General features: G+C 45.1%; 1 protein-coding gene across 1 annotated transcript in view; it reads left to right on the plus strand.

Annotated features, from left to right (window-relative positions):
* Nucleotides 1-1,426, plus strand: part of atad3 (ATPase family AAA domain containing 3) — a 49,211-nt gene extending 47,785 nt beyond the window's left edge. Inside the window, exon 16 of the mRNA XM_080215134.1 lies at nucleotides 589-1,426. Coding sequence (XP_080071260.1) covers nucleotides 589-765 — 177 coding nt within the window. The 3' untranslated portion in view covers nucleotides 766-1,426. The remainder of the gene's footprint in view (nucleotides 1-588) is intronic.
* The last annotated feature ends 24,550 nt before the right edge of the window (nucleotides 1,427-25,976 follow it).

The raw sequence follows: 25,976 nt of genomic DNA on the forward strand, positions 1-25,976 counted from the left end.
CATGACTATTAGCCTGTTATATCAGAGTTCTTGTGAGTGCTGAGAGTGGCCGAGGTCTGGTTTTTGGCTGCCTGTGGGCTGATAACATTTTGTATGGAACGTTCCTTCTCTCACCAGACTCTAGAATGTTGGCTCCAAAGCTGCTCAGTGAACCCCAACAAAGCAGACAAGCTCAGCTTGGAACATGGTTTCCCTCTGGCTTGTTTGAATCCAGTTGCCTCAGGTTCTTTGCATTCACTAACAGTGGGGTGGGTGGCAACTGACTAGCTTGTTAGAACGGGCATACCGTGTCTTTATTCTGCTCAGATTCGATTCACTTGTTTGCAGCAGGAGGCAGAAAAGCAGGTGATAAATCTGTTTGTAAAATGTCTGAGAATAAGGCTTTCTTTTAATAAATCTCCCATTTGAAGCTTGTTTGTGATTTGCCACAGTCTGGCGAAAGTCTGAACAGGGAACCTCTCGGTTTTAAAACATCACCTTTTTTAAATGCCACTTGTTGGGTTTCACTTTTATCTCCTGCATGGTTGGTGTGGTCTGAGACTGTGCGTTCTTGGTAACACATCTGCTTGTCCTCTTCCTGTTTCACAGGCTGCAGCGTACGCCTCCGAGGATGGAGTTCTGACTGAGGCGATGATCGATTCCCGGGTGACTGACGCAATTCGGCAGCACAAGCAGAAGATGGAGTGGTTGAAGAATGAGGGCAGGGAGAAGACTAAAGACGTGGAGCATTTTGTGCCTTCCCTTCCAGAGGGCACACCGGTGTGAGTGTGTGGCAAAGCCATGTCTGCACCCAGCAACTGGAATGGAGAGTCCCTGAATTGAACAGAACTGCATCAATGTAAAACCTGTTTGAGTACACGCTGCACACTTTGCTGGTACGAGTAGTTTTGCACAGGACTTCAACCAAGACAGCAGTCAGCTAGTGCCCTGTTGGGCCCTAGGCGCTCACACAGTTTTTGTCTGTACGTTTTGTAATGGGTAGGAGGCAGCTTGTTAATGAGAGGAGACTTGAGATGACATTTCGGTCTGTCTCACTCTGTCACACCAGCTGTAGCAACTGTACGTCCTGTGTCCTTCAACTCTTACAGCTGCTGAGTGTTCGGTGTGGATGCCTGACCTGGGAAGAGAGCATGATGGTGAACTCTTCGGTTAAGTATCCGTGCGTTAGAAGATATTTTGCGTTGATGTGGTGTGTTTTAGTTCCAGGTTCCTTGACTCTCCACACTGGCCATAATTTATAATCTGCAGTTGGATTCATCATGTTTGAGACCGAATCCCTTATTGCCTGCCTACCTCAAATGTACTCCTTCAAACAGACACTTTCATTCTTTTTTAAAAGCGATTCCTACAGATCATGGGGAGGAGGGGGGATTCACTGCCATTTTGCACCAATGATGTGATTGAGAAATGGTTGGTTTGCAACTCATTGAGCTGAGTTTGACTGTGACAAGAAATGAAAACCACCATGTAACAGTTACTGAATTTTATCAATAAAGTGGGAGTAGGGACTGTCAGGGAAGTCCAACTCTTTCCCTTGTCAGATATAATATCACGTGGTGTTAGCATGTTGGCATCTGTATGGAATTAAAAAGGGGCTGCTGACCGGGCCCTTTACGTCTATCCTGTTTTCATAGAATCCTGCAGTGCAGAGGGAGGCCATTCGGCCCATCGATCTGCACTGACCACAATCCCACCCAGGCCCTATTCCCATAACCTCATACATTTATCCTAGCTAATTCCCCTGACGCTAAGGGTCAATTTAGAATGGCCAATCCAACTAACCCCACATGTAGTTTTTCTGTGGAAGGCAACCAAAGGAAACCCATACGGACATGGGGTGAATGTGCAGATTCCACAAATCGAACCGAGGTCCCTGATGCTGTGAGGCAGCAATGCTAACCCCTTGCCACCCTTAAGTCCACTTTGATCAGTAAACTTCACTGAATATCTGGTTATGGGATTCGTATCCCATTTCAACTTTTATTTGTCTAAAGATGAATTTTTTTTCCCCCTGTTGGCAAGCCATGTCTTTGTCGATGGTGACAATCGCACTCTGCCCTCAAAAGTTAAAATACAGTATGGTTCTGCACTGACCCACCAGCAGTACTAACTTCACCAGATTAGAGCCAGTTGTGATTGTTAAAATTTCAGTTATAATCAAAACACCTCAAAACAGTAAGAAACCTCATTACAAGTTCTCTTATTGTCCAAACAATTCTCATTCACCTGCTCCACATGTCTAAGCTTATCCACTGTGGTTTACAGGATGTGGAATAGAGACTTAGTCAGAGAAAGATATCAGCAACATGTTGTAACACCAGTATTTAAATTGAATGAGGAAAACCAAGTCTTGGGTTGCTTTGCTGATTGAAACTGTATTTTGCCTGCTTTCCTTCAGTTTGCTGGGGAGAAGGCAGTTTAGGAGTAGTGACAAGTGTTGGCCTTGCCAGCAATGCTCGCAGCCCAGGGACAAATATATTTAACAAAAGTTTGAGTTAGCAGTCACACTATTTGATCTTCAAATTCAACCCATATCCAGACATTCAAAGGTTTCTTTCCAGACTGCCTTTCTTAAAAAAGTGGTGCCTTGCCTGTGCCAAGATACTGGCATAAATAAACAACAGGATTAGTTTATAGCTAGAGTAGAGAACTTGGCTGGTCCATTTCCAGAGTTGGATCTATGTAGAGTGGAGTAGGGGAGCCGAACAGGCAGATAGGGTTGGACTAGTTTCCACACTTCATTCCTTTGTCTCTCTTGTTTCCGATAGTGACTGCACATCATATTTGATGAGAGCCTGCTTTGAAATTTGCTTATGTTAAATTATTTGATTTGACTTAATATTGTCACATGTATTAGTACACAGTGAAAATTATTGTTTCTTGCGTGCTATACAGACAAAGCATACCACACATTGGGAAGGAAAGGAGAGGGTGCAAACTGTAGTGTTACAGTCATTGCTAGGGTATAGAGAAAGATCAACTTGAGGTAGGTCCATTCAAAAGTCTGATGACAGGGAAGAAGCTGTTCTTGAGTCGCTTGGTACATGACCTCAGACTTTTGTATCTTTTTCCTGACAGAAGAAGGTAGAAGAGAAAATGTCCGAAGTGCTGGGATCCTTCATTATGCTTTCTTAGTAATTTGTCTTATTAATGACAATTCTAGTTTACTTCAATTTCAAAATGGAGAAGTCTCCACTGAAAGCCTGTTCTGTCAATCCAAAGAGCTTTGGATTTATGGGGGGATTTTTATCTAAATTACTGCCAAGAAAAATCATATGCACTTATAGCCTGCTTGGAATGTCCCTCATCCCCTTGTGCCTGGAATGTCCCAAATCCTTCTCCCCAGAAGTGGCTGCAGAAGCTGAGTTGCTGTGGAAAACCACTGGTGAACATCATTGAAAAGACTGAAGTGAAAGTAAGAGGAGTGTTTTAAATTATGTTTAGGCCTGGAGGCCAGCTGGGATTTCCGGTCTGCCATATATATATATATTCTAAGTAAACCTTTTAATTGTTGAAATGACCTTGGTGATTTTACAGTCTGGACAGCTCCAGTTTCCTTCTGTACATTTATAGGAGGTGAACAGAATTCCATAGAGTTTTTTTAAACTTACCACATCACTATATTCCAAACATGGAATGATTTTAATTTGATAATCCTTTTTTTATTGGATTAAACATGTAAATCCTGCTTTATCTAATAAAGAGATAAGCATGACACTCAGCCAAACAGAAAATGATTTATTTTGCAAAACACAGTTCCAAAGTTGGTTCTTGTCAAAAATGGTAGATTCTCGTCAACTTGTGGGATGTTATTGCTAACTCTGGAATCCCTTGTCTACATTCAGTAAAGTTTCCTGCAGGTGGGACACAGCCAGGATTTAATGCAGATTACAGATCCTTAGGCTATTTCTGTTGTTAGTGCCATTAATCCTCCCTCCCTCCCTCCCTCCCTCCCTCCCTCCCTCCCAATTTAATGACCAATTTTATGTAGAGGGTCACTTGTGTGTCTGAGATCCAACTTACTATACAACTCCTTAAATGGGACCTTTCATGCAGTAAGATGGGACACAGGCAGGTAAAAAAAAACCCAGAGCGTCCAATCACCTATGACCCACACATTCTCTTGTGTTAATGCATCTTTGTTAAAGCCCTTCTCCAATGAAATCTAGCCCTGTGATTGTTGGCACCCAACAGAACCTCAGTCTCCAGTCAGTCTACTCTGACATATTGACAGCCAGCTAGGTGTCATGCGCCCAGAGGCAGAGTGTGTCTATTTCTGTGGATATGACACTGAAGTTTTGTTCCATTTCTCTCACCAACACACACTCACTAATGCAACACGGATTGTCACTAAGGTTCTTGGTATGAGAGAAAGTAACTGTCATTAAAGGATCATCTAAACCTCGAAGACAATATTCACCAGAAAGTGCCAGCACCGTGTCTTCTGTGGGATGATGGAAAGAGACACTGGGTCCTTTGTGAAGTTTCTGAACATCTTGAGCTCTGGGGGTGGGGGGGGGTGAGAGAGAAAAGAAATTTTAGCTAGTTGACTCTGAAGTAGTCCTTGCATTCACCTAAAGAATGGAGACCATCTAAGGAAAGCTAATGGCATGTTGAACTTCATAGCAAGAGGATTTGGGAATAGAAGTAGGGATGACTTGTAGTTATACAAGGTCTTGGTGAGGCCACACCTTGAGTGTTGTGTGCAGTTTTGGTCTCCTAGTCTGAGAAGGACATTCTTGCTATTGAGGAACTCCAGTGAAGGTTCACCAGACTGATTCCTGGAATGGCAGGACTTACATGGAGAGAACCCAGATTGACTGGGCTTATACTGACTGGAATTTAAAAGAATGAGAGGGGATCTCATGGAAACACAAAATCCTGTTGGGACCGGACAGGCTAAATGCAGGAAGAATGTTTCCAATGTTTGGGAAGTTCAGACCTAGGGATCAAAGTCTAACAATAAGGGGTAAGTTATCCAGGACTGAGATGAGGAAGAACAAATTCACTGAGGTGTGAACCTGTGGAATTCTCTACCACAGAAAGCTGTTGGGGCCAGTTTGTTAAATATGTTCAAGAGGGAGCTGGACATGGCTGTTGTGGCTAAAGGGAACAAGGGGTATGGAGAGAAAGCAGGAGTGGGATACTGAGAGTGCAGGATCAGATATGATCGTATTGAATGATGGTGTGGGCTCGAAGGGCCAAATGGCCTACTCCACCTATTTTCTGTCTCCAGATCAGAATGGTTGGGTGTGATGTGTTGGTACAAAGGAGCTACTATGTGATGTCCATTGTTAAAAACTATTTAAAGCATCTCCATCCACATTTTTGAAGTCAACAACAATCTGCATTCATATAGTGTCTTTAATGGGGGAGAGTTTTTAAAATCTTGGGGCAAGATTTATTTATGAAATTATTTTATGTTTGAAATTGGCTTTGAGAAAGTAGAAGAGGTATGTGTGGGGTGGGGGAGGGGATGATTTATAGAGAGTTCCCAAGAATGGCTTAATGCTTTGCCGAAATAGTGGGCCAAAGGGAGCGAGGTTCATCAAATGTAGAGGGCAACAGATTAGAAATTGCAGAGTTAGTTTGGGGTGAAGGTTTGGAGATATTGCAGGTGGAAATTAAAATTCTAAATGCATTGACTTTGGAGCAAATATGAGTGGGTGATTTGTAAACAGGTTTTAATGATAAAGCTTTGGCAGGGGCGGTGAGAGGTGGACAAGGAGGGTACAAATGAAATCTGGTTCAGATCCTTTGCTTTTCTAGAAATTCCCTGATTGCAGCTATGGGCTGTCACATAGCATTTCACAGCCAACAGATTATTTAAAGTACAATGACTATTATGTAGGCAAGTTTGTGCAAATAAAATCTCGAGGTGAAATAAATGTGCATGGAAGAAGGTGATTGATTCGGAGGAGTATAGAACTGATGTAGATTGAATGTGGGGTTTGAAACTCCAAGCCTGTTACCTTGTCCAACCCAATGTTATGGGAGCTGATTCAATCTGACTAAGGAATCCACAAGGGAGCAAAGCTTAGACTCCAGAAGCTTAGACTCCAGGCTTGAGGCCAAAATTATTTTAAGGATGTGTAGTTCTTTTTCATCCTTCACATACTGTCTGTGAAGAATGAGGAAGGAGGAGGAGGAATGTCTCTAGGGAATTTGAGAAGTTCCTGTCCAGGGGCAGAAAAGAAGCCATGGTGCCAAAAATTCCTAGCTGTGTAAGGACAGGTAGGACCATGCAGGGCACTATACAATGGCTAAATTTAGCTCTTGTTGATTCTAGCTCAATTTAGCAATGGGATAATGCCCTGCAGTCATAGGACGTCTGTGTCTTTAGCCAGATCAGATTTGGTGCTGTGAACTCATTGGAAGTTGAAATTAAGGGATTTGAATAGGAATTCTAGAGAGCTAATGAAGAGATGTAATCAAATACTTAAGTTTCGATTTGGGGAGGGTGAATAGGAGGAGATGATCATTTTAAAAATGTAGAAATTATACCTTGGTAAAATGCCATTAACAAGTTTTGCAAACACCGAAGCTGGAATAATTGAGCTGTCTGAGTAGGGCATCAAAAGGGCAGATGGTGATTCGTGTGGATGGGAGAGAAATGAGCAGGAAAAGGAGGTACAGTGGGGTTAAGAGTATTGACACTGTCCTTTGTCACAATGTGTTGTCTGCCTGGTGCTCGGGTCCAGGATGTCACATCTGGGCTGCAGAGGAACCTGGAGTGGGAGGGTGAGAATCCGGTCGTTGTAGTACATGTGGGTGCCAACGATGTGGGCAAAATGCAAACTGAGGATCTGGGGAGGGAGTATGAAAAGCTGGGAATGGAATTAAAAAGTAGAACCGACAAGGTGGTTATCTCTGGACTACTGCCTGAACCGAGTGCAGACGGGCGTAAGGTTGATAAGATTAAGGAAGTGAATGGGTGGCTCAGGGATTGGTGTGGGAGGAATGGGTTTGAATTTATGGGGCATTGGCGTCAGTATTGGGGTAGGTGGGACCTGTTCGGGTGGGATGGGGTTGGTCTGAACTGTGCTGGGACCAGAGTCCTGGCGAATCGTGTAAATAGGACTGTAGGTAGGGCTTTAAACTAATGTTGGGGGAGGGTGCGAGGGTAGGTGACATTACGGTGTCTAAAGTTAAGGACAGGGTACAGGTAAGGGAAGAGGCCAAGGATGTCCCAATAATAAAGGAAGTAGGGGGCGTGAGTATGGTTGGTGGCGTTCTGGCAAATAGGGTCCAGGTGAAGGCTGGGATGAAGGCACTTTATCTAAATGCACGAAGCATTCAGAATAAAGTGGATGAGCTGGTGGCGCAGATCAGCACAAATGGATATGACCTGGTGGCCATTACAGAGACGTGGCTGCAAGGCGACAGGGACTGGGAGCTGAATGTCCAGGGGTATCAAGTGTTTAGGAAGGATAGGCGGGAGGAAAAAGGGGGGGGCGTAGCTCTGCTGATTAAGGATAGCATCAGGGTAGTAGCAAGGGATGATATAGGAACCAAAGAGCAGAAAGTGGAATCGTTGTGGGTGGAGATTAGGAACAGCAAAGGGAGGAAGACACTGGTGGGTGTCGTCTATAGGCCCCCAAATAATGATCTGGAGGTGGGGCGGGCTGTTAACACGCAAATAAGTGCAGGAATGGAACGGCCATTATTATGGGGGATTTCAATCTACATATTGATTGGTCGACCCATGTTGGACATAGTGGGCTCAAGGAGGAGTTCTTGGAATGCTGCCGGGATAGTTTCCTTGAACGGTGTGTGTTGGAGCCGACGAGGGAGCAAGCTATCTTGGATCTAGTGTTATGTAACGAGGCAGGTAGAATTAGGGACCTGTGGTGAAGGATCCTCTTGGGGAGAGTGATCATTGTATGGTGGAGTTTCTGGTGCAGATGGAGGAGGAGAAAGTGGGTTCCCGGACACGCATCCTTTGTTTGAACAGAGGGGAGTACGGAAGGATGAGAGAAGAATTGGCGAATGTTGACTGGGGGAGCGCGTTGGAAGGTAGGTCTGCTGAGGAGTAGTGGAGGATCTTTAAGGAGATCTTTCTTGGTGCTCAGCAGAAATTTATTCCGATGGTTAAAAAGGACTGTAGGAGGAGAGGTAATAAGCCATGGCTAACGAAGGAGGTGAAGGAAAGTGTTAAATTAAAAGCGGAGGCGTTTAGAGTAGCTAAGAGTAGTGGGCGAGAAGAGGATTGGGAGAGGTTTAAATGTCAACAAAGATTATCAACATCTTTGTCAAAGAAGGGTAGGATAAACTATGAAGCTGGGCTAGCGATAGCAAGAATTTTTATAAATATATAAAAAGGAAGAGGCTGGCTAGGGTGAACGTTGGACCCTTAGAGGATGAGAAGGGGGACTTAGTGGTAGGGGATGGGGAAATGGCTGAGGCCTTGAATAACTTTTTTGTTTCGGTCTTCACAGAGGAGGACGTGAATAATTTGCCGGGTGTTAGCGATGGAAAGATGGTAGGACAGGAAGGTCTCAATGACATTATTGTTACTAGAGAGGCGGTGCTCGACAGACTGGAGGAACAGATTGTGGACAAGTCCCCAGGACCGGATGGAATGCATCCGAGGGTTCTGAAAGAAATGGCGGGGGTGATAGTGGATGCCTTGGTGGTTATTTTCCAAACGTCGCTGGATTACGGAGAAGTGCCGGAAGATTGGAAAACGGCTCATGTTACGCCGTTGTTTAAGAAGGGTGGCAGGCAAAAGGCAGGGAATTATAGGCCGGTTAGTTTAACGTCTGTTGTAGGTAAAATGTTAGAATCCGTCATGAAGGAGGAAATAGCGAGGCAGCTTGAGGGGAGTTGCTTGATAGAGCAGACACAGCATGGTTTTGTTAAGGGGAAGTTGTGTCTGACAAATTTATTGGAGTTCTATCAGGATGTGTCTAGGGCGGTGGATAGAGGAGAGCCGGTGGCTGTGGTCTTTCTTGATTTTCAGAAGGTGTTTGACAAGGTACCTCACAAGAGGTTATTGCAGAAGGTAAGGGGGCATGGAGTTGGGGGTAGGGTGTTAGCGTGGATAGAGGATTGGCTGTCAAATAGGAGGCAGAGAGTGGGGGTCAATGGGTGCTATTCGGATTGGCGGTTGGTGACTAGTGGAGTGCCCCAGGGGTCGGTGCTGGGGCCTCAGCTTTTTACCATTTATATAGATGATCTGGAGGAGGGAACCGAGTGTAGGGTGTCGAAATTTGCTGATGACACCAAGATTGGGGGAACGGCAAATTGCGCGGAGGGTGTGGAGAGTCTGCAGAAGGATCTAGATAGGCTGGGCAAATGGGCCAGGAACTGGCAAATGGAATTTAATGTTGGCAAGTGTGAGGTGGTCCACTTTGGTAGGAATAATGGTAGGAAGGACTATTACTTACGTGGCGAAAAACTGCAGCAGGCGACGGTGCAGAGGGACCTTGGGGTCCTTGTGCATGAGTCGCAAAAACCCAACCTGCAGGTGCAGCAGGTGGTCAGGAAGGCGAATGGGATGCTGGCCTTCATAGCGAAGGGGATTGAATATAAAAGTAGGGAGGTCTTGCTGCAGCTGTATAGGGCATTGGTGAGGCCGCAGCTGGAGTACTGTGTGCAGTTTTGGTCGCTGCACTTACGCAAGGATATTTTGGCCTTGGAGGGAATGCAGAGGAGGTTTACTAGGCTGATGCTGGAGTTGAGGGGGTTGAGCTATGAGGAGAGGCTGAATAAACTAGGCTTGTACTCGTTAGAGTTTAGAAGAATGAGGGGAGATCTTACATATAAGATGAAGAATGGGATGGATAGGATAGAGGTGGAGAGACTCTTCCCGCTCAGAAAGGACAGTAGGACTAAAGGGCACAGCCTCAAGATAAAGGGGGGGGCGCGGTTTAGAACGGAGTTGAGGAGGAACTTCTTCACTCAAAGGGTGGTGAATCTCTGGAATTCTCTGCCCGTTGAAGTGGTGGAGGCTGCCTCGCTAAATATTTTTAAGATGCGGGTTGATGGGTTTTTGATAAGCGGGGGGATTAAAGGTTATAGGGAGAGGGCGGGAATGTGGAACTGAGCCACGACAGATCAGCCATGATCTTATTGAATGGCAGGGCACGCTCGAAGGGCTAGATGGCCTACTCCTGCTCCTATTTCTTATGTTCTTATATGGTGAGCAGGTGGTGAAATGGGATGGCAGCAACCAGATGCACAAAATCTCAATCTGCGTGAGGAAGAAATCTAACAGTACTGTTAGTGAAGTGTTAAGAGGACAGAGGTCTGGCAATGCTTTACTGTAGAGTAAAGGGAGCTGAGGACTCTGCCTGCTTTCCAGCTGACAAACTTCATTCATACTATCAGGAAAATTGCACCTGCTGGGGGGGTAGGGGACAAGGCTGGTGGAGTGGAAAGAGGGAATGTGATCTTCAATTTTGGAAAATAATGGATGGGAATTAAGACACTACATAAGACTGGGGCCAAGTGTTCAGCCCTTTGAGCCTGCTCTGCTATTCAGTCAGATCATGGTTGATCTCTTCCTAGTCCCCAATCCACCTCTCCACCTATTCCCCATATTTCTGATTTTTTTAAAAATGGGTTACAGGGATATGTCTATTTCTTCCGCAAAACCATTCACTAATTCAGACTCCACTGCGCTATGGGGCAACGAGTTCCACAAATTCACCACCCTCTGCAAGAAGTACCTCCTCATCTCGGTTTTAAATCTACTGCCTCTCAACCTATACCTGTGCCCTCACAAGCGAAAACATTTGGTCTCCATTTACTTTATCAATCTCTTTTAGTATTTTATATCAAACAAATCACCTATCAAACCCTCATATGTCAAGCTTTTCATCCCCAGAATCAATCTGGTGAACCTCCTCTGATGCCATCACACCCTTCAGGTAAAGAGAATGAAAACTGGACACACAAACTTTCACTCAATGCACAACTGCTGTAACCAGGCTAACAGACAGTATCTCAAGGGCATCTGGTTGTAAGTCAAAGCTGGTTATTAAATCTAACTCATTGATGTAATCATAGTTTTAATGTTGGTGCTACTATGATTCATGGGAGATTCAGATAACAAGGATGATTCAACATGCAAAAGTATAACGAAAGCCCCAAAACAGAAAAGAGTACAATCCAGCTCACTGCCATCTTCTGGAGGAGGGTGGGGGTTGGGGCAGTTAGAGGTGGAAAATAAACACTGGCCTTCACTGTAAGGGCAGAGGGTGGTTGAGCATCAACCTCAGTTCAGAGGCTATGGAGTCATGTAGGCCAGACCAAGTAAGGATGGCAGATTTCCTTCTCTAAAGGATGTTTTTCTGACCATCAACAGTGGTTTCATGCTCATCATTAGATTCTTAATTCCAGATATTTGCCCTGGTGGGATTGGAACCTGGGTCCCCAGCACATTTGCCAAGTTTCTGGATTAATAGTCTAGCAATAAACCACGAGGCCATCACCTCTCCTCAATATCATAATTACAAAGAAAGGCTCATAAATTATTTTCCACTGTGAATCAAGTAGAGGTTTTCAGAATTATGAATGGTTTTGAGAGGTTGAATAAATAAAGATCTTTCCACTGATTTGCAAGTTTGTAACAATAACTATCAGAATTACCACTAGAATGATCTTGTGGTCAGTCATCTCAGTTCCAGGACATCACTACAGGAGTTCCTCTGGGTAGTGTCCTAAGTCCAACCATCTTCAGCTGCTTCATCAATAACCTTCCTTCCATTGGAGTCAGAAGTGGGATGTTTGCTGATGACTGCACAACGTTCAGTACCATTCGCAACTCCTGAGATACTGAAGCAGTCAGTGTTCAAGTGCAGCAAGACCTGGGCAATATCCAGGTTTGGGCTGACAAGGGCCAAGTAACATTTATGCCACATAAATGCCAGGCAATGACCATCTCCAACAAATGAGAATCTAATCATCCCTCTTGACACACAATGGCATCACCATTGCTGAACTCCCCACTTGCAACATCCTGGGGGTTACCATTGACCAGAGACTGAACTGGACTAACCACATAAATACTGTGCTACAAGAGCAGGTCAATGTCCACCATCTCAAAGACTGTATTGTGATAGAATACTCACCTCATCAATGCTGAAGCTCAACACTATCCAGGACAAGCTCTAGGTTTATTTATTAGTATCACAAATAGACTTACATTAACACCGCAACAAAATTACTGTGAAAATCCCCTTGTCACCACACTGCAGCAGCTGTTCGGCTACACAGAGAGAATTTAGCATAGCCTAACCGGCACATCTTTCTGACTGTGGGATGAAACTGCAGGAAAATGCAGACATGGGGAGAATGTGCAGATTCCACACAGTCACCTGAGTGGGAAGTGAACCCGTGTTCCTGGTGCTGTGAGGAAGCAGTGCTAACCACCATGCCACCCCCCAAAGCTTGATTGTTATCCCTCCCACAAATATTCAATCCCTTCACCACCACCACACAATGGCAGCTGTGTGTGTATCATCTACAGGATACACTATAAGAACTCATGAAGACTACCTTATGCAGCACTTTCCAAACCCATGTATGCTACCAAATAGAAGGACAAGGGCAGTAGCTACATGGAAATACCACCAGCAGGAGGTTCCCCCTCCAAGTAATTCACCATTCAGACTTGGAAATATATTGTTATTCCTTCCCTGTCGCTGGGTCAAAATCCATGGAACTCCCTAACAGCACTGTGGGTGTACCTACACCACATAGACTGCAGTGGGTTCAAGAAGGCGGCTCACCACCACCTTCTGAAGAGCAATTAGGAAGGGGAAATAAATGCTGGCAAAACCCGACAAGCTGTTAACAAATAAATAGAAAGATGGAAGACAAATGCGAACGAAGGGACTATTAGAATATGGCATGCTTGACATGATACGGCTATGGAGGCAGATGAGTATTCAAGGGGGAATTTGTAAAGGGCAGGGAAATGGGATACCGCAAATAAAGACCTGGCGGAACAGCAGGCATGTGGCCTGCAATTCCTGTGATCCTGTATTATCTGAATTGATACGGTTGGATGAACCCAATGATATTGCTCTCTTAGCAGTAAAACAACCGCTGACCCTTTGGGGGACTGCTTACACTCTGAATGTATGATTATTGAAAGTGTGCCTCGAACATCAAACACAATTAAACATCTAAGGCCAGCATTTGAGTGACATTGATGAATTTTTTAAAAATGGTCTAAGTGAAGCTGCACCTTTTACGAATCCTGATAACTCAATGCCATTAATCAGAATGTTAAACAAAGAACCTCGGTAATCCACAAAAAACCACAACATTTTTTTAAAAAATAATTTGCCTTTCATTCGCTGTAAAGGACATGGCAGTAGTTGTAGTTGTCATTCGCTCTCACTGGAGGCATAATTACTCCTTGCTGCATTCTGTGGTTTAAATGGATTTGAACCAATCGTGGTCTAATTGCTCCACTGGGATTGAAATGAAAACTACCAGGGATGCAAACCCTTTGCAGGCAGGATTATTCACAGCGCTGTAATAATTATAACTTCTCCATTTCTATTTATAAGTAAAACTTCACATATCTGAGCCGTGCAGAGCAGATGGTCTCAGCGAGGGTTCCTCGGTGTCCTTGAGTTAAGGATGAGAAAAATCAGCGTCTGCTCCTCATCACTACCCAGCCATTCTGCCTGGTAGCTGCATGTGGACACTTGGCAGGTGATGACAGGAATAGACTCAGTGAATACCCACTGACACTCGCTGTCTCAGCTCACACATCAAGAATGGCCACTTGGGTGAAGAGCAGATATTTGGTACCTTCAGGACAAATGGGAGGAAGAAGAAATATGACTTGGTGGAACAGCTACATGCGGCACTGCTGCCTCTCAGCGCCAGGGACCCAGGTTCGATTCCCAGTTTGGGGTCACTGTGTGTGGAGTTTGCACATTCTCCCTGTGTCTATGGAGGTTTCCTCTGGTTTCCTCCCACACTCCTAAGAAATGCGGGTTGGGTGGATCATGTTAAATTGCCCCTCAGTGTCAGGGGGACTAGTTAGGGTAAATGCATGGGGTTGTGGGGATAGGGCCTGATGGGATTGTGGTTGACGCAGACTCGATGGGCCCAATGGCCTCTTTCTGCACTGTAGTGATTCTGTGATTCTATGACTAATTAGGGCAGCATGATCGTCAGCACTACTGCCTCTGAGCGCTAGGGACCCGGGTTCAATTCCTGGTTTGGGTTACTGTCTGTGCAGAGTTTGCACGTTCTCCCTGTGTCAACAAGTAACAATAATTTATCTGTGAACAAGTTAACTAAACTATTAACAAATCGAATAAAACAAGATTCCAATGAAATCCTGTTCAGATAAATACAATTCCCATTTAACAAAAACTAAATAAAATTTTAGTGACTCTCTGAATTTGTCTTCTGGAATATTCTGGACCTTCTCTGTTGATTCTTCTTTGCTATCTCGGTGAGGTTTTGAGCTAAAAGTTATGAGCTGTGGTGGTTGCTCTCCTCCTGTCACGCTGCCCCCTTCCTTTTATACCAGTGATGACATATCGATATCCCCCACAATAAGATCGGTTTTGGCAACCTAGGACCATCGGATTTAAATTTAATAGGCCCTTGATACCTGATTCAAACTGATAGGCTGAATTTAAATAATTCAATTGCCTGAAACCCTGTTGCCTTGGTAACCCTGCTGCTTGGCCTTCTGATACAAATGTTTCATTTTGGGCACTTTATCTGTACTTACATTGTTTTAGCACAAAAAAAAACCACCTTAAAGAGACCATCCAATGCTTCCTCCCTAGCATTTTACAATTCTACAAACACCAATCGGACAATTACCTAACTTTGCAACAACATCTTCAAATAAATAAGTCTATTGAGACTTTTAGGCTTCTTCTTTTGCTTTTATAGAATCATAGAATCCTACTGTACAGAAGGAAGCCATTCAGCCCATCGAGCCTGCACCGACCAAAATCCCACTCAGACCCTATCCCCATAACTCCACGCATTGACCCTAGCCAGTCCCCCTAACACTAAGTGGCAATTTAGCATGGCCAATCCACCTAGCCTGCACATCCTTGGAGTGTGGGAGGAAACTGGAGCACCCGGAGGAAACCCATGCAGACATGGGGAGAATGTGCAACCTCCACACAGACAGTGACCCAAGCTGGGAACTGAACCCAGGTCGCTGGGGCTGTGAGGCAGCAGTGCTAACCACTGTGCTACCCTGGCTGCCTCAGCGCCTCATTCATGATGCACAGATCATCCATTTGACACTGGTCTTCTTTAAGTTCAGCTGGCCTCCATTCTGCCCGTTTACATATTTTGACCCACTCCATGTGGAATTTCTCAGGCTATCCCCTTTTGTTCAGTTGCCGCCCACCCCCACCACGGTTCACTTTCATCTGCAGATTTGACTTTGCCCTGAGCTTTTTAATCCATTGGTGGAAATGGGATGGGTAGGAATTTGAAGATGGGGGGGAGAACAAGGGGGGGTGGTTTGAAGGGGAGAAATGGGGGCAATGAGTGGAAGAAGGGTGATGACAAGTATTCCAAAGAGAAGGGTTGGCATGAACAAAAGGATGAACTCACAATGCCAACTGTTAGATAGTCTCTGCTTACTGGGGAATCTAAAACACTGGGTGGGGGGCACAGTCTCAGGATAAGGGGCCAATCATTTGGGACTGAGATGAAGAGGAATCACCTTACTCAAAGGGTTGGGAATCTTTGGAATTCTCTACTCCAGAAGGTTGTAGATGCTCTGTCATTGAATAAGGCTGTGGGATAGACAGACGTTTGCTTTCTTGGGGAATTAAGAAAAATGGATGGAAATGTGAGGTTGAAGAACAAGATCGCATTGAATGATAGGACAGGCTCAATGGGCCGAGTGGTCTATTCCTGCTCCTATTTCTTGTGAAAGGTTGAGTGATCAGACAAGAGGGGGGGGTGTACAGGAAGACAGTTGAAGAAGAGCAACACAGTGGTTAGCACTGCTGCCCCTCAGCTCCAGGGACTTGGGTTCAATTCCCAGCTTGCATCACTGTTTGGAATTTGCACATTCTCCCTGTGTCTGCATGGGTTTCCTCCGGCTGCTCCGGTTTCCTCTCTCAGTCCAAAGATGTGCAGGTTAGGTGGACTGGCCATTCTAAAATGCCCCTTAGTATCCTGGGATACATAGGTTAGAGGAATTAGTTGGGTAAATATGTGGGATTACGGGAATAGGGCCTGGGCAGGATTGTTGTTGGTGCAGACTCGATGGGCCAAATGGCTGCTTTCTGCACAGCAGGGTTTCTATATTTCTATAAGATGTACTCAGAAATCAAATTACGTCACAGTATTACAAACAGCACAATTCCCCCGAAGAACACAAGGTGGAAAGTACCAGCAAAGAAGAACTCAGCAGCCAATTTCTTGAGAGTTGAAAGAACACCAATATGTGGGGAGATCTTGCAACATTTATAGGCCAACCATCTGTAGACCATCAATAAAACAAATGATTAATAATCATCGATCCACTGCCCTGAGTTCGCAAGGAAAGAATTTGCACTTTAATGCAATGCAAAGCACTTACTCACCGCCATCCTCGCACCCACATCTGGCACCTGCAATCATCGAAAAGGTTCGCAAATATGGGAAATCAACAAGCAAATAATTTCACAGCCTGCTCCTCAGATAAAAACCCAAATAGCCCAGTCAACCCGCAGAAATCAATCCAATTCCCTCAGCAGAGTGCACTCCACAAACCTCAGTGACTCAAGATACAGTGAACAAATTCTTAAACTCTGCAAAGTCCCACTGCCATAAATAGGAGTTAAAAATCCATCGATTACCATTTCCATTGAGGCATTTCCCAACAGCTGACAGGCAGGTTATGAACCCTGCGTTCTTATTCTCTGAAGACAAAGAGTTCCAAAGTCTTGAGAAAAATGAAGAGTGACAGTTCCCCAGGGAGGAACCCAGGAGCTGAGCTCCAATTAAACCTCATGTCCCTGCGCCTCGTGTTCCACACACCTCAGTTCACCCCCTGGCTGTGTCAATAAACACCTCCGCAGATTCAGCGTCCCAGAGATTTATCTAAAGAAAATATGTAATAGGAATGTTATTATAAAACAACAGGAGTGTGCCCATCTCACACGGAAAAGTCCAGCCCATCAAATCAACAATTCCATGTTACAATTTGGACTCTCTCTATCTGGCTCCTTCCTCTTATTACACAAACTGCCTTTCCCATCAGGGGCGACCACCCCTGTTATCATCTGAAACTGTAAAGTACCACGAACAAGCAGCCGCAAGATTAATAACTACTCATAGAATCCCGACAGTGAAGAAGGAGGCCATTTGGCCCATCAAGTCTTCACCAACAACAATCCCACTCAGGCCCTAGCCCCTTAACTACACATACTTACCCTGCTGGTCCCCTAACACTGAGGGGCGATTTAGTACAGCCAATCTACCTAACCTGCACATCTTTGGACTGTGGGAGGAAACAGAGCTAAACTCAGGTAATTATAGACCAGTGAGCTTGACGTCCATGGTAGGGAAATTGTTGGAGAAGGTTCTTAGAGATATGCATTTGGAACAGAATAGTCTCATTAGCGATAGACAACATGGTTTTGATCGAGGGAGGCCACACCTCACAAATTTGGTCGAGTTTTTTGAAGAGGTGACAAAAATGATTGATGAGGGAAGGACCGTGGATGTTGTCTATGTGGATTTTAGTAAAGCATTTGACAAGGTCCCTCATGGCAGGCTGGTGCAAAAGGTTAAATCAAGGGTGAACTAGCTAGATGGCCACAGAACTGGCTTGGCCACAGAAGACAGAGGGTAGCAGTGGAGGGGTCTTTTTCTGATTGGAGGTCTGTGACTAGTGGTGTTCCACAGGGCTCTGTACTGGGACCTCTGCTGTTTGTGATATAGATAAATGATTTGGAAGACGATGTAGCTGGTCTGATTAGTAAGTCTGCGGACAACACAAAGATTTCTGGTGTTGCAGATAGTGATGAACATTGCCAGAGATTACAGCAGGATATAGATAGGCTGGAAAATTGGGCAGAGAAATGGCAGATGGAATTTAATCCAGATAAAAGTGCAGTGATGCATTTTGGTAAATCTAATGCAGGGGGAGCTAAACAATAAATGGCAGAACCATCAGGAGTATAGATACACAGAGGGACCTGGGAGTGCAAGTCCACAGAACCTTAAAGGTTCCACACAGGTGGAAAAGGTGGTGAAGAGGGCATATGGCATGCTTGCCTTTATTGGATGGAGCATAGAGTATAAAAATTGGTATATGATATTGCAGTTATATAGAACGTTGGTTAGGCCACATTTGGAATACTGTCTCCAGTTCTGGTCGCCACACTACCAGAAGGATGTGGAGACTTTGGAGAGTGCAGAAAAGGTTTACCAGGATGCTGCCTGGTATGGAGGGTCTTAGCTATGAGGAGAGATTGAGTAAACTAGGGTTGTTCTCTGTGGAAAGACGAAGGTTGAGGGGGCGACCTAATAGAAGTTTATAAAATTATGAAGGGCATAGATAGGGTGAAAAATTGGAAGCTTTTTCCCAGGTTGGAAATGACAAACACAAGGAGTCACAAGTTCAAGGTAAGGGGGGGCAAGGTTGAATATGCGAGGGATGTTTTTTTATAAAGAGGGTGGTGGGAGCCTGGAATGCACTACCAAGCAAGGTGGTTGAGGCAGACACGCTAGGATCATTTAATACTTATCTAGATAGCCACATGAACAGACTGGGAATAGAGGGATACAAACGGATGGTCTAGTTAGGAACACATGATCGGTGCAGCCTTGGAGGGCCGAAGGGCCTGTTCCTGTGCTGTATTGTTCTTTGAAATTCATACACATATGGGGAAAATGTGCAAACTCCATACAGACAGTGACCCAAGCCGGGGAGCGAACCTGTGTCCATGGAGCTTTGAGGCAGCAGTGCCAACTACTGTGCCACTCCTCATCAAGATATTCAGACTAGCCATGGTTCTGATTCCATCTCAAACCAAACTCAGAAAATGTTTAAACTCCAAGACCCTTTTAAGGAATTTTTTTCAAACTGTAAATATAAAATAGGACGGCACACTTGCTTCCTGATACAGACCAACAAACTCCCACAAAGGGCAGCAAACCTGGGGAGTGATCACAGAATACATTCAGTTTAAGTTAACGTTTATTTATTAGTGTCATAAGTAAGGCTTACATTAATACTGCAATGAAGTTACTGTGAAATTCCCCTAGATGCCCACACTCCAGTGCCTGTTTGGATACACTGAGGAAGAATTTAGCATGGCCAATACACCTAACCAGCACATATTTCAGACTGTGGGAGGAAACCCATGCAGATACAGAGAGAATGTGCAAACTCCATACAGACAGTGCCCAAGCCAGGAATCGAACCTGGAGCTGTGAGGCAGTAGTGCTAACCACTGTGCCACCATACTGCCCCCAGGGTAGGATTGTTGTCAGTGCAGACCCGATGGGCTGAATGGCCTCCTTCTGCACTGTGGGGTTTCTATGATTCTGAATCATGTTAAACTATGATGGTGACATTAAGAGTAAAATGGAGAAATTGCAGATATAAATGGGGTCACATTCCCTCTAAGAGGAAGGGATTTGTACACAAAGCTCATTGAGGTCACAAATTGACAAAGTGAAAAGGGGGTCACATAATACACAAAGAAGAGAGAGTGTGACATATTGCTCAGAAAGGGGAAGAGCTCTTTTGACCAATTGACAATCTTCCTGATTTCTTTGAAGGGGGTAACAGAAACTGTTTATAAGGGTAGTGTAATGTATTCTGATTTCCAAAAGGCCTTTAATAAGATTGACCCATGAATGGGGTTTAGGGCATGTGGAACCAGAGGGCAGGTAGAGAAATGGATAACAAACTGACTGTAAAACACTGCAAACCATAGGGGAGGTATGGTCCGAGGCTCAGGTGGGAAGTGGTATTCTACAGCAAGCGCTGACATTCACCATTTACACAAAGCATTTCAGGAAGATAATGACAACATTTGTAGATGATGCCAAGTTGTGGGGAGAAGTAATTAATGTTGGCGAAGAATGCAATGAAATAAACGGAGTGGCCTCCCATACTCCAAATATGTGCAGATTAGATGGATTGGCTATGCTGAGTTGCTCTTTAAATTCAGGGGGATCAGCAGGGTAAATAGGTGGGGATAGGGCCTGCGTGGGATTGTTGTCAGTGAAGGCCAAAGGGCCGAATGGCCTCCTTCTGAGCTGTAGGAATTCTATGAATTTATCAAGTTGAGACGGGTTGGGTTATTGGCAGATAAATTTGAATATGGTTCGATGTGAAGGGGTTCCTTGTGCCAGGAAAAATAAGGGGGCAACATAGTTTGCTTGGAGTAAATTAGAACAAAGAAAATTACAACACAGGAACAGGCCCTTCGGCCCTCCAAGCCTGCACCGACCATGCTGCCCGACTGAACTAAAACCCCCTACCCTTCCAGGGACCTTATCCCTCTATTTCCATGCTATTTATGTATTTTCCAGATGACCCTTAAAAGTCACTACCGTATCTGCTCCCACGATCTCCCTTGGCAACGAGTTCCAGGCACCCACCACCCTTTGTGTAAAAAGACTTGCCTCACATCTCCTTTAAACCTTGTCCCTCGCACCTTAATCCTGTGCCCCTTAGTAACTGACTCTTCCACCCTGGGGAAAAGCTTCTGACTATCCACTCTGTCCATGCCTCTTAATCTTGTAGACTTCTATCAGGTCACCCCTCAACCTCCGTCATTCCAGTGAGAAGAAATCAGGTTTCTCCAATCTCTCCTCATAGCTAATTCTCTCCGTACCAGGCAACATCCTGATAAATCTTTTCTGTATCCTCTCCAAAACTTCCATATCCTTCTGGTAATGTGGCAAAAGAATTGAACACTAAATTCCAAGTGCAACCTAAGGTTCCATAAAGCTGCAACATGACTTGTCAATTTTTAAACTCAGTACCTCGGCCGATGAAGGCAAGCATGCCATATGCCTTCTTGACTATCTTCTCCACCTGCTTTATCACTTTAAGTGACCTGTGTACCTGTACACCCAGATCCCTCTGCCTATCAATACTCCTCAGGGTTCTGCCATTTACTGTAAATATCCTATCTGTATTAGACCTTCCAAAATGCATTACCCCACATTTGTCCAGATTAAACTCCATCTGCTATCTCTCCACCCAAATCTCCAACCAACCTATATCCTGCTGTATCCTCTGACAGTCCTCATCGCTATCCGCAAATCCACCAACCTTTCTGTTGTCCGCGAACTTACTAATCAAATATTGGTGAAGAATACAACAAAATAAAAGGAGTGGCCTCCCGTACCCCAAAAACGTGCAGATTAGGTGGATTGGCTATGCTAAGTTGTCTTTTAAGTTCAGGGGGATCAGCAGGGTGAATAGGTGGGGATACGGGGATAATCCTGAGTGGGATTGTTGACTGTGAAGGCTCAGAGGTCCGAATGGCCTCCTTTTGCGCTGTAGGGATTCTATGAATTTATCGAGTTGAGAAAGGATGTGTTATTGGCAAATATGTTTGAACAGAAGTGAGGGGGCTTTTTGTGCTAGGAAGAATAAGGGGGTAGTTTACTTGGAGTAAATTAGACTGAGGAGCAAATAGACACAGGGGCCCACACTACTGAAATAGCAATGTAATCATTTAAGAGAAAACCAAACAGGGGGATTCGTACCCAGAGGGATGGATTGGAAAGCCCCTGAAGTTACATTAAATGTATATATGACGTTTCTTAAAAAAGCAACAAAACCTGCATTTATATAGCAAGTCTAACCTGGCAAAATACCCCAAGGTGTTTCACAGGATTCAACAAAACTCAACTCTGAACCATATTAGGAAAGATGACTGAACTCTTGCTTCAAGTATTAGGATTTAAGCAACTGTTTGGAGTATATAAAGGTGGAGAGGTTTAGGGGAGAATTCCCAGAGTTTAGAGGCTAGACCTCTGAAGGCACAGCCATGAGCAGTAAGGGCGAAAGTGCAGAACTGGGAAACACGGAAATCTCAAGAGGGCCCTAGAACTGTTGGGAGGTCACGGAGACAGGAAGAGGCAAAGCCATGGAGATATTCCGAAATGAGGATGTGAAAAGATTTAGAATTGAGGCCCCGACAATGGAAGTCGGGGGGTGGGGGGGGATGGTGATGGGCCCGCTGTGAGTTAGGATAGCAGTAGGAAGCAGATTGGTAGCAAGCCATGGGATTATAGAATCACTACAGTGCAGAAGGAAGCGTTCGGCCCATCGAGTCTGCATCAACCACAATCCCACCCAGGCCCTATCCCCACAACCCCATGTATTTACCCTGCTGATCCTCCTGACACAAAGGGGCAATTTAGCATGGCCAATCCACCTAACCCTCACATCTTTGGACTGGAGAGATCATTGTAATGGAGATGGAAGGAGGCAGTCTTAGTGATGGAACACAGTCGGAAGCTAATCTCAGGGTGAAATGGAACATTGCAAAGCTCGGCCTCTGGAGGTGGCCAGGAGGAAAGATGGAGCCAAGGTCCAGGCCACAGAGCTTGTGGCGGGGCGTGAACACAAAGGATAGTTTTCCCAATATTTAGCATTTCTCCCCGACCAGTATGGGATGTTGGACAAACAGCCTAACAATGAGACACTGTGGGAGTTGCTGATGAGCTGAAGCAGGCTGGCATCGTGTACATGTGCAATCTGATATCTGATATACAGTGAACAGCTCTGACCTCCACTGCATCAGCTACCAGCTGAGCCATGGCTAACACGACAAGTAACTGAAACATGGTTCCTCGCTGAGAGATTTCGCTGCATCAGGATACGTTCAGGAGTTTGGGTTAGTGAAGAGCAAGATCAGAGAGTGCCTGGGTAAAATGCTCTGTCAAAGAGTTGGTGCAGACTCAACGGGCTGAATGGCCTGCCCCTACACTATTCTATGATTCAGATTCTGAAAAGGATAAAGTGCCAACAGAACTTCAGATACCAGAACTGAGGGCCAACTCTGATCCAGAAGGGCTGTGGCACTTTACACTAGAAAGAGAGAATGCAGAGTGAGGGATCTGACAGGAATTCCGAAGATTATGGAAGGGTTTGAGGGGGCAGATGCAAGTAAAGCGCTTCCACTTGCAAAAGGCATCCAAAACCAGCAAGCATGAATGAAGGGGGTGGGGGTCACATGACACACAAGGAAGCAGGCCTCACATTGGACACTAAGAAGGGTTGTAGTGTATACAAAGGGAGAGGGTAATATTGCGTGTGAAAGGTCAGTGTGTTATACTTCCATATACAGATTTGTACCAAAATGGGGACGATACACAGTGAAGAGGTCATTTAAAATCTCTACAGTGCGGGAGGCCACTCAGCCCATTGAATCTGCATCACCTCTCTGACTGAGCATTCCACCCAGGCCTTATCCCTGTAACCCCACACGGGCAGCACAGTGGTTAGCACTGCTACCTCAGAGTGCCAGGAATCCGGGTTCAATTCCAGTCTGGGCTCACTGGCTGTGTGGAGTTTGCACATTCTCTCCGTGTCTGTGTGGGTTTCCTGTGGGTGCTCCAGTTTCCTCCCACAATCCTAAAATGTGCGGGTTAGGTTGAGGTTGATTGGCCGTGCTAAATTGCCCCTTAGTGTCAGGGGGATTAGCAGGATAAATACCTGGGATTAAGGGGATAGGGCCTGGGATTGTAGGAATTCTATTCCACTCATCCCTGAACCTACACACCCTGCGACATTGAGGGGCAATTTTATCATGGCCAATCCACCTAACCTACATATTTTTAAGAGGAAACTGAACACCCAGAGGAAACCCATGCAGACATGGGGAGAACGTGAAAACTCCACACAGACAGTGACCCAAGACTGGAATTGAACCCAGGTCCCTGGCGCTGTGAGGCAGCAATGCTAACCACTGTGCCACCCTTGAAGAATATAGATGCAGAAAAGAAATAAGGCCCGACACATTGATGTGATGAGATGATGAGACATAAAATGGATGGTGAGCCAAGAAGGGAACATGAGGAGGGGTGGTTAAAAGCTTGGATAAAGAGGTGGCTGTTTAAAGGGGTTAGGATGTAGAGAGGTTTAGCTGCAAAGTCCCAAAACCTGGGGCTGAGACAGCTAAAGTTGGGCTGAAGAATAAGTGATTCCAATTACTATTAGTGCCAATCACCTGACAAATTTAACCTGAGCACTAAATCCCTCCTGCAATTTACATTGCTTAATGCAGATTTGAATAAAATATTAACTTAAAGTTTATTTATTCATGTCACAAGTAGACTTACACTAACACTGCCATGAAGTTATTGTGAAAATCCCCTAGTCGCCACACTCCGGTGCCTGTTTGGGTACACTGAGGGAGAATTTAGCATGGCCATTGCACCTAACCAGCACGTCTTTCAGACTGTGGGAGGAAACCGGAGCACCCGGGGGAAACCCAGGCAGAAACGGGGAGAACGTGCAGACTGTGCCCCAAACCGGGAATCGAACCCGGGTCACTGGCGCTGAGAGGCTGCAGGGCTAACCAGTGCCACCGAGTGAATCACCAGGAGTAAACTGTATGTCAAATGCAGAGCCTTATTACACTCACATTGGATACACGTGGAGTTGTACTGCTCACAAACAGCAGCAACATTATCCACGGGGATAGTCTTTATATCAACACAAAGGGCCAGTCACATTACAACACAAATGGAAGGGTTGATATTGAACACAATAGGGAAATGCTTGGATGATTTTAAAGATGTCTCTCAAAAGGAAGCTCATTGCAAACCATGATGCTCACATGTGGACAGACATAACAATTCTCCTTGCATTCGGACTCAGTCACTTCATCCAGCCAACAGCACACCAACTTAATTTGAGTAACCTCTGGACAATCTCATCCACGTGCATCGAACGAGCTCCCAACTTCAGAACAAACGGACTGACTCTTCACTTTTACCAGCCTCCAGGGATACTCGTTACTGGACTGGCAAAACTCATCATTAGCAAAGCAAATTGCCTGTAGCAACGTGATTGCTGGTCCCACCTCAACACAATGCAATCTGTCCTAATTAGCAGCTTTCATAAAAAAAAGCATCTTTAAATATTATCACCAAGACTTGAGGATGCTGGGAAGACACAGCAAGTTAGTTCACATCAAATAGACAGGTGACAATTTCTCAAGGAGGCCTTCATTAAAACCCTTCAGTTTGCTCGATCCCAAGTAACAGTCCTGCCATGTCACCACTCCAGCACTTTGGAACTGAACTGTGTCCATTTCTTAATCACCTGTCTGAATCCTGACCCTGGGGTCGCCTTGTCCTGTTTCCTGTGTACCTCAGGGTGTTTACTTCTCCATTACTAAGGTAATGACATTCTAGAAGGTGCCTTTTGTCAGCTTAAAGAGCCCAAACTTAACAAGTTACTCTTTACAACTCATCCCTCTCTTGTCCTCTGCATTGTCCCTACGATCGAGATGGCCCCCTATTGACAAAGCAACCAGATCTATACTCAGTTAAGTTTATTTATCAGTGTCACAACTAGGCTTACATTAACACCACAATGAAGTTACTGTGAAAATCCCCAAGTTGCCACACTTCGGTGCCTGTTTGGGTACACTAAGGGAGAATTTAGCATGGCCAACCCACCTAATCAGCACATCTTTCGGACTGTGGGAGGAAACAGGAGCACCCGAAGGAAGCCCACACAGACACGGGGAGAATGTGCAGACTCCACACAGTGACCCAAACCCAATTTTATAAGGCAGTAGCACTAACCACTGTGCTGCCCCGATTAGTGTGATAGTAATGATTCAGGTTTGAGTCAGTCTCCAGTCCTGAAGACAGTTCTATAACCTGCAGTGTAGTAAGCCACAAGCTGGGAGTAGAACCCAGGTCCCTGGCGCTGTGAGGCAGCAATGCTAACCACTGTGCCACTGTACTCCAGGCTGAGTACAGCTACAACTCCGTTTTCCAAGTGCAGGCTGACAAGTTTCCACATGACTTCTTAAGGG

The sequence above is a fragment of the Carcharhinus amblyrhynchos genome, chromosome 30 (assembly GCF_965287045.1).
Source record: "Carcharhinus amblyrhynchos chromosome 30, sCarAmb.v2.hapA, whole genome shotgun sequence".
Lineage (NCBI taxonomy): Eukaryota > Metazoa > Chordata > Chondrichthyes > Carcharhiniformes > Carcharhinidae > Carcharhinus > Carcharhinus amblyrhynchos.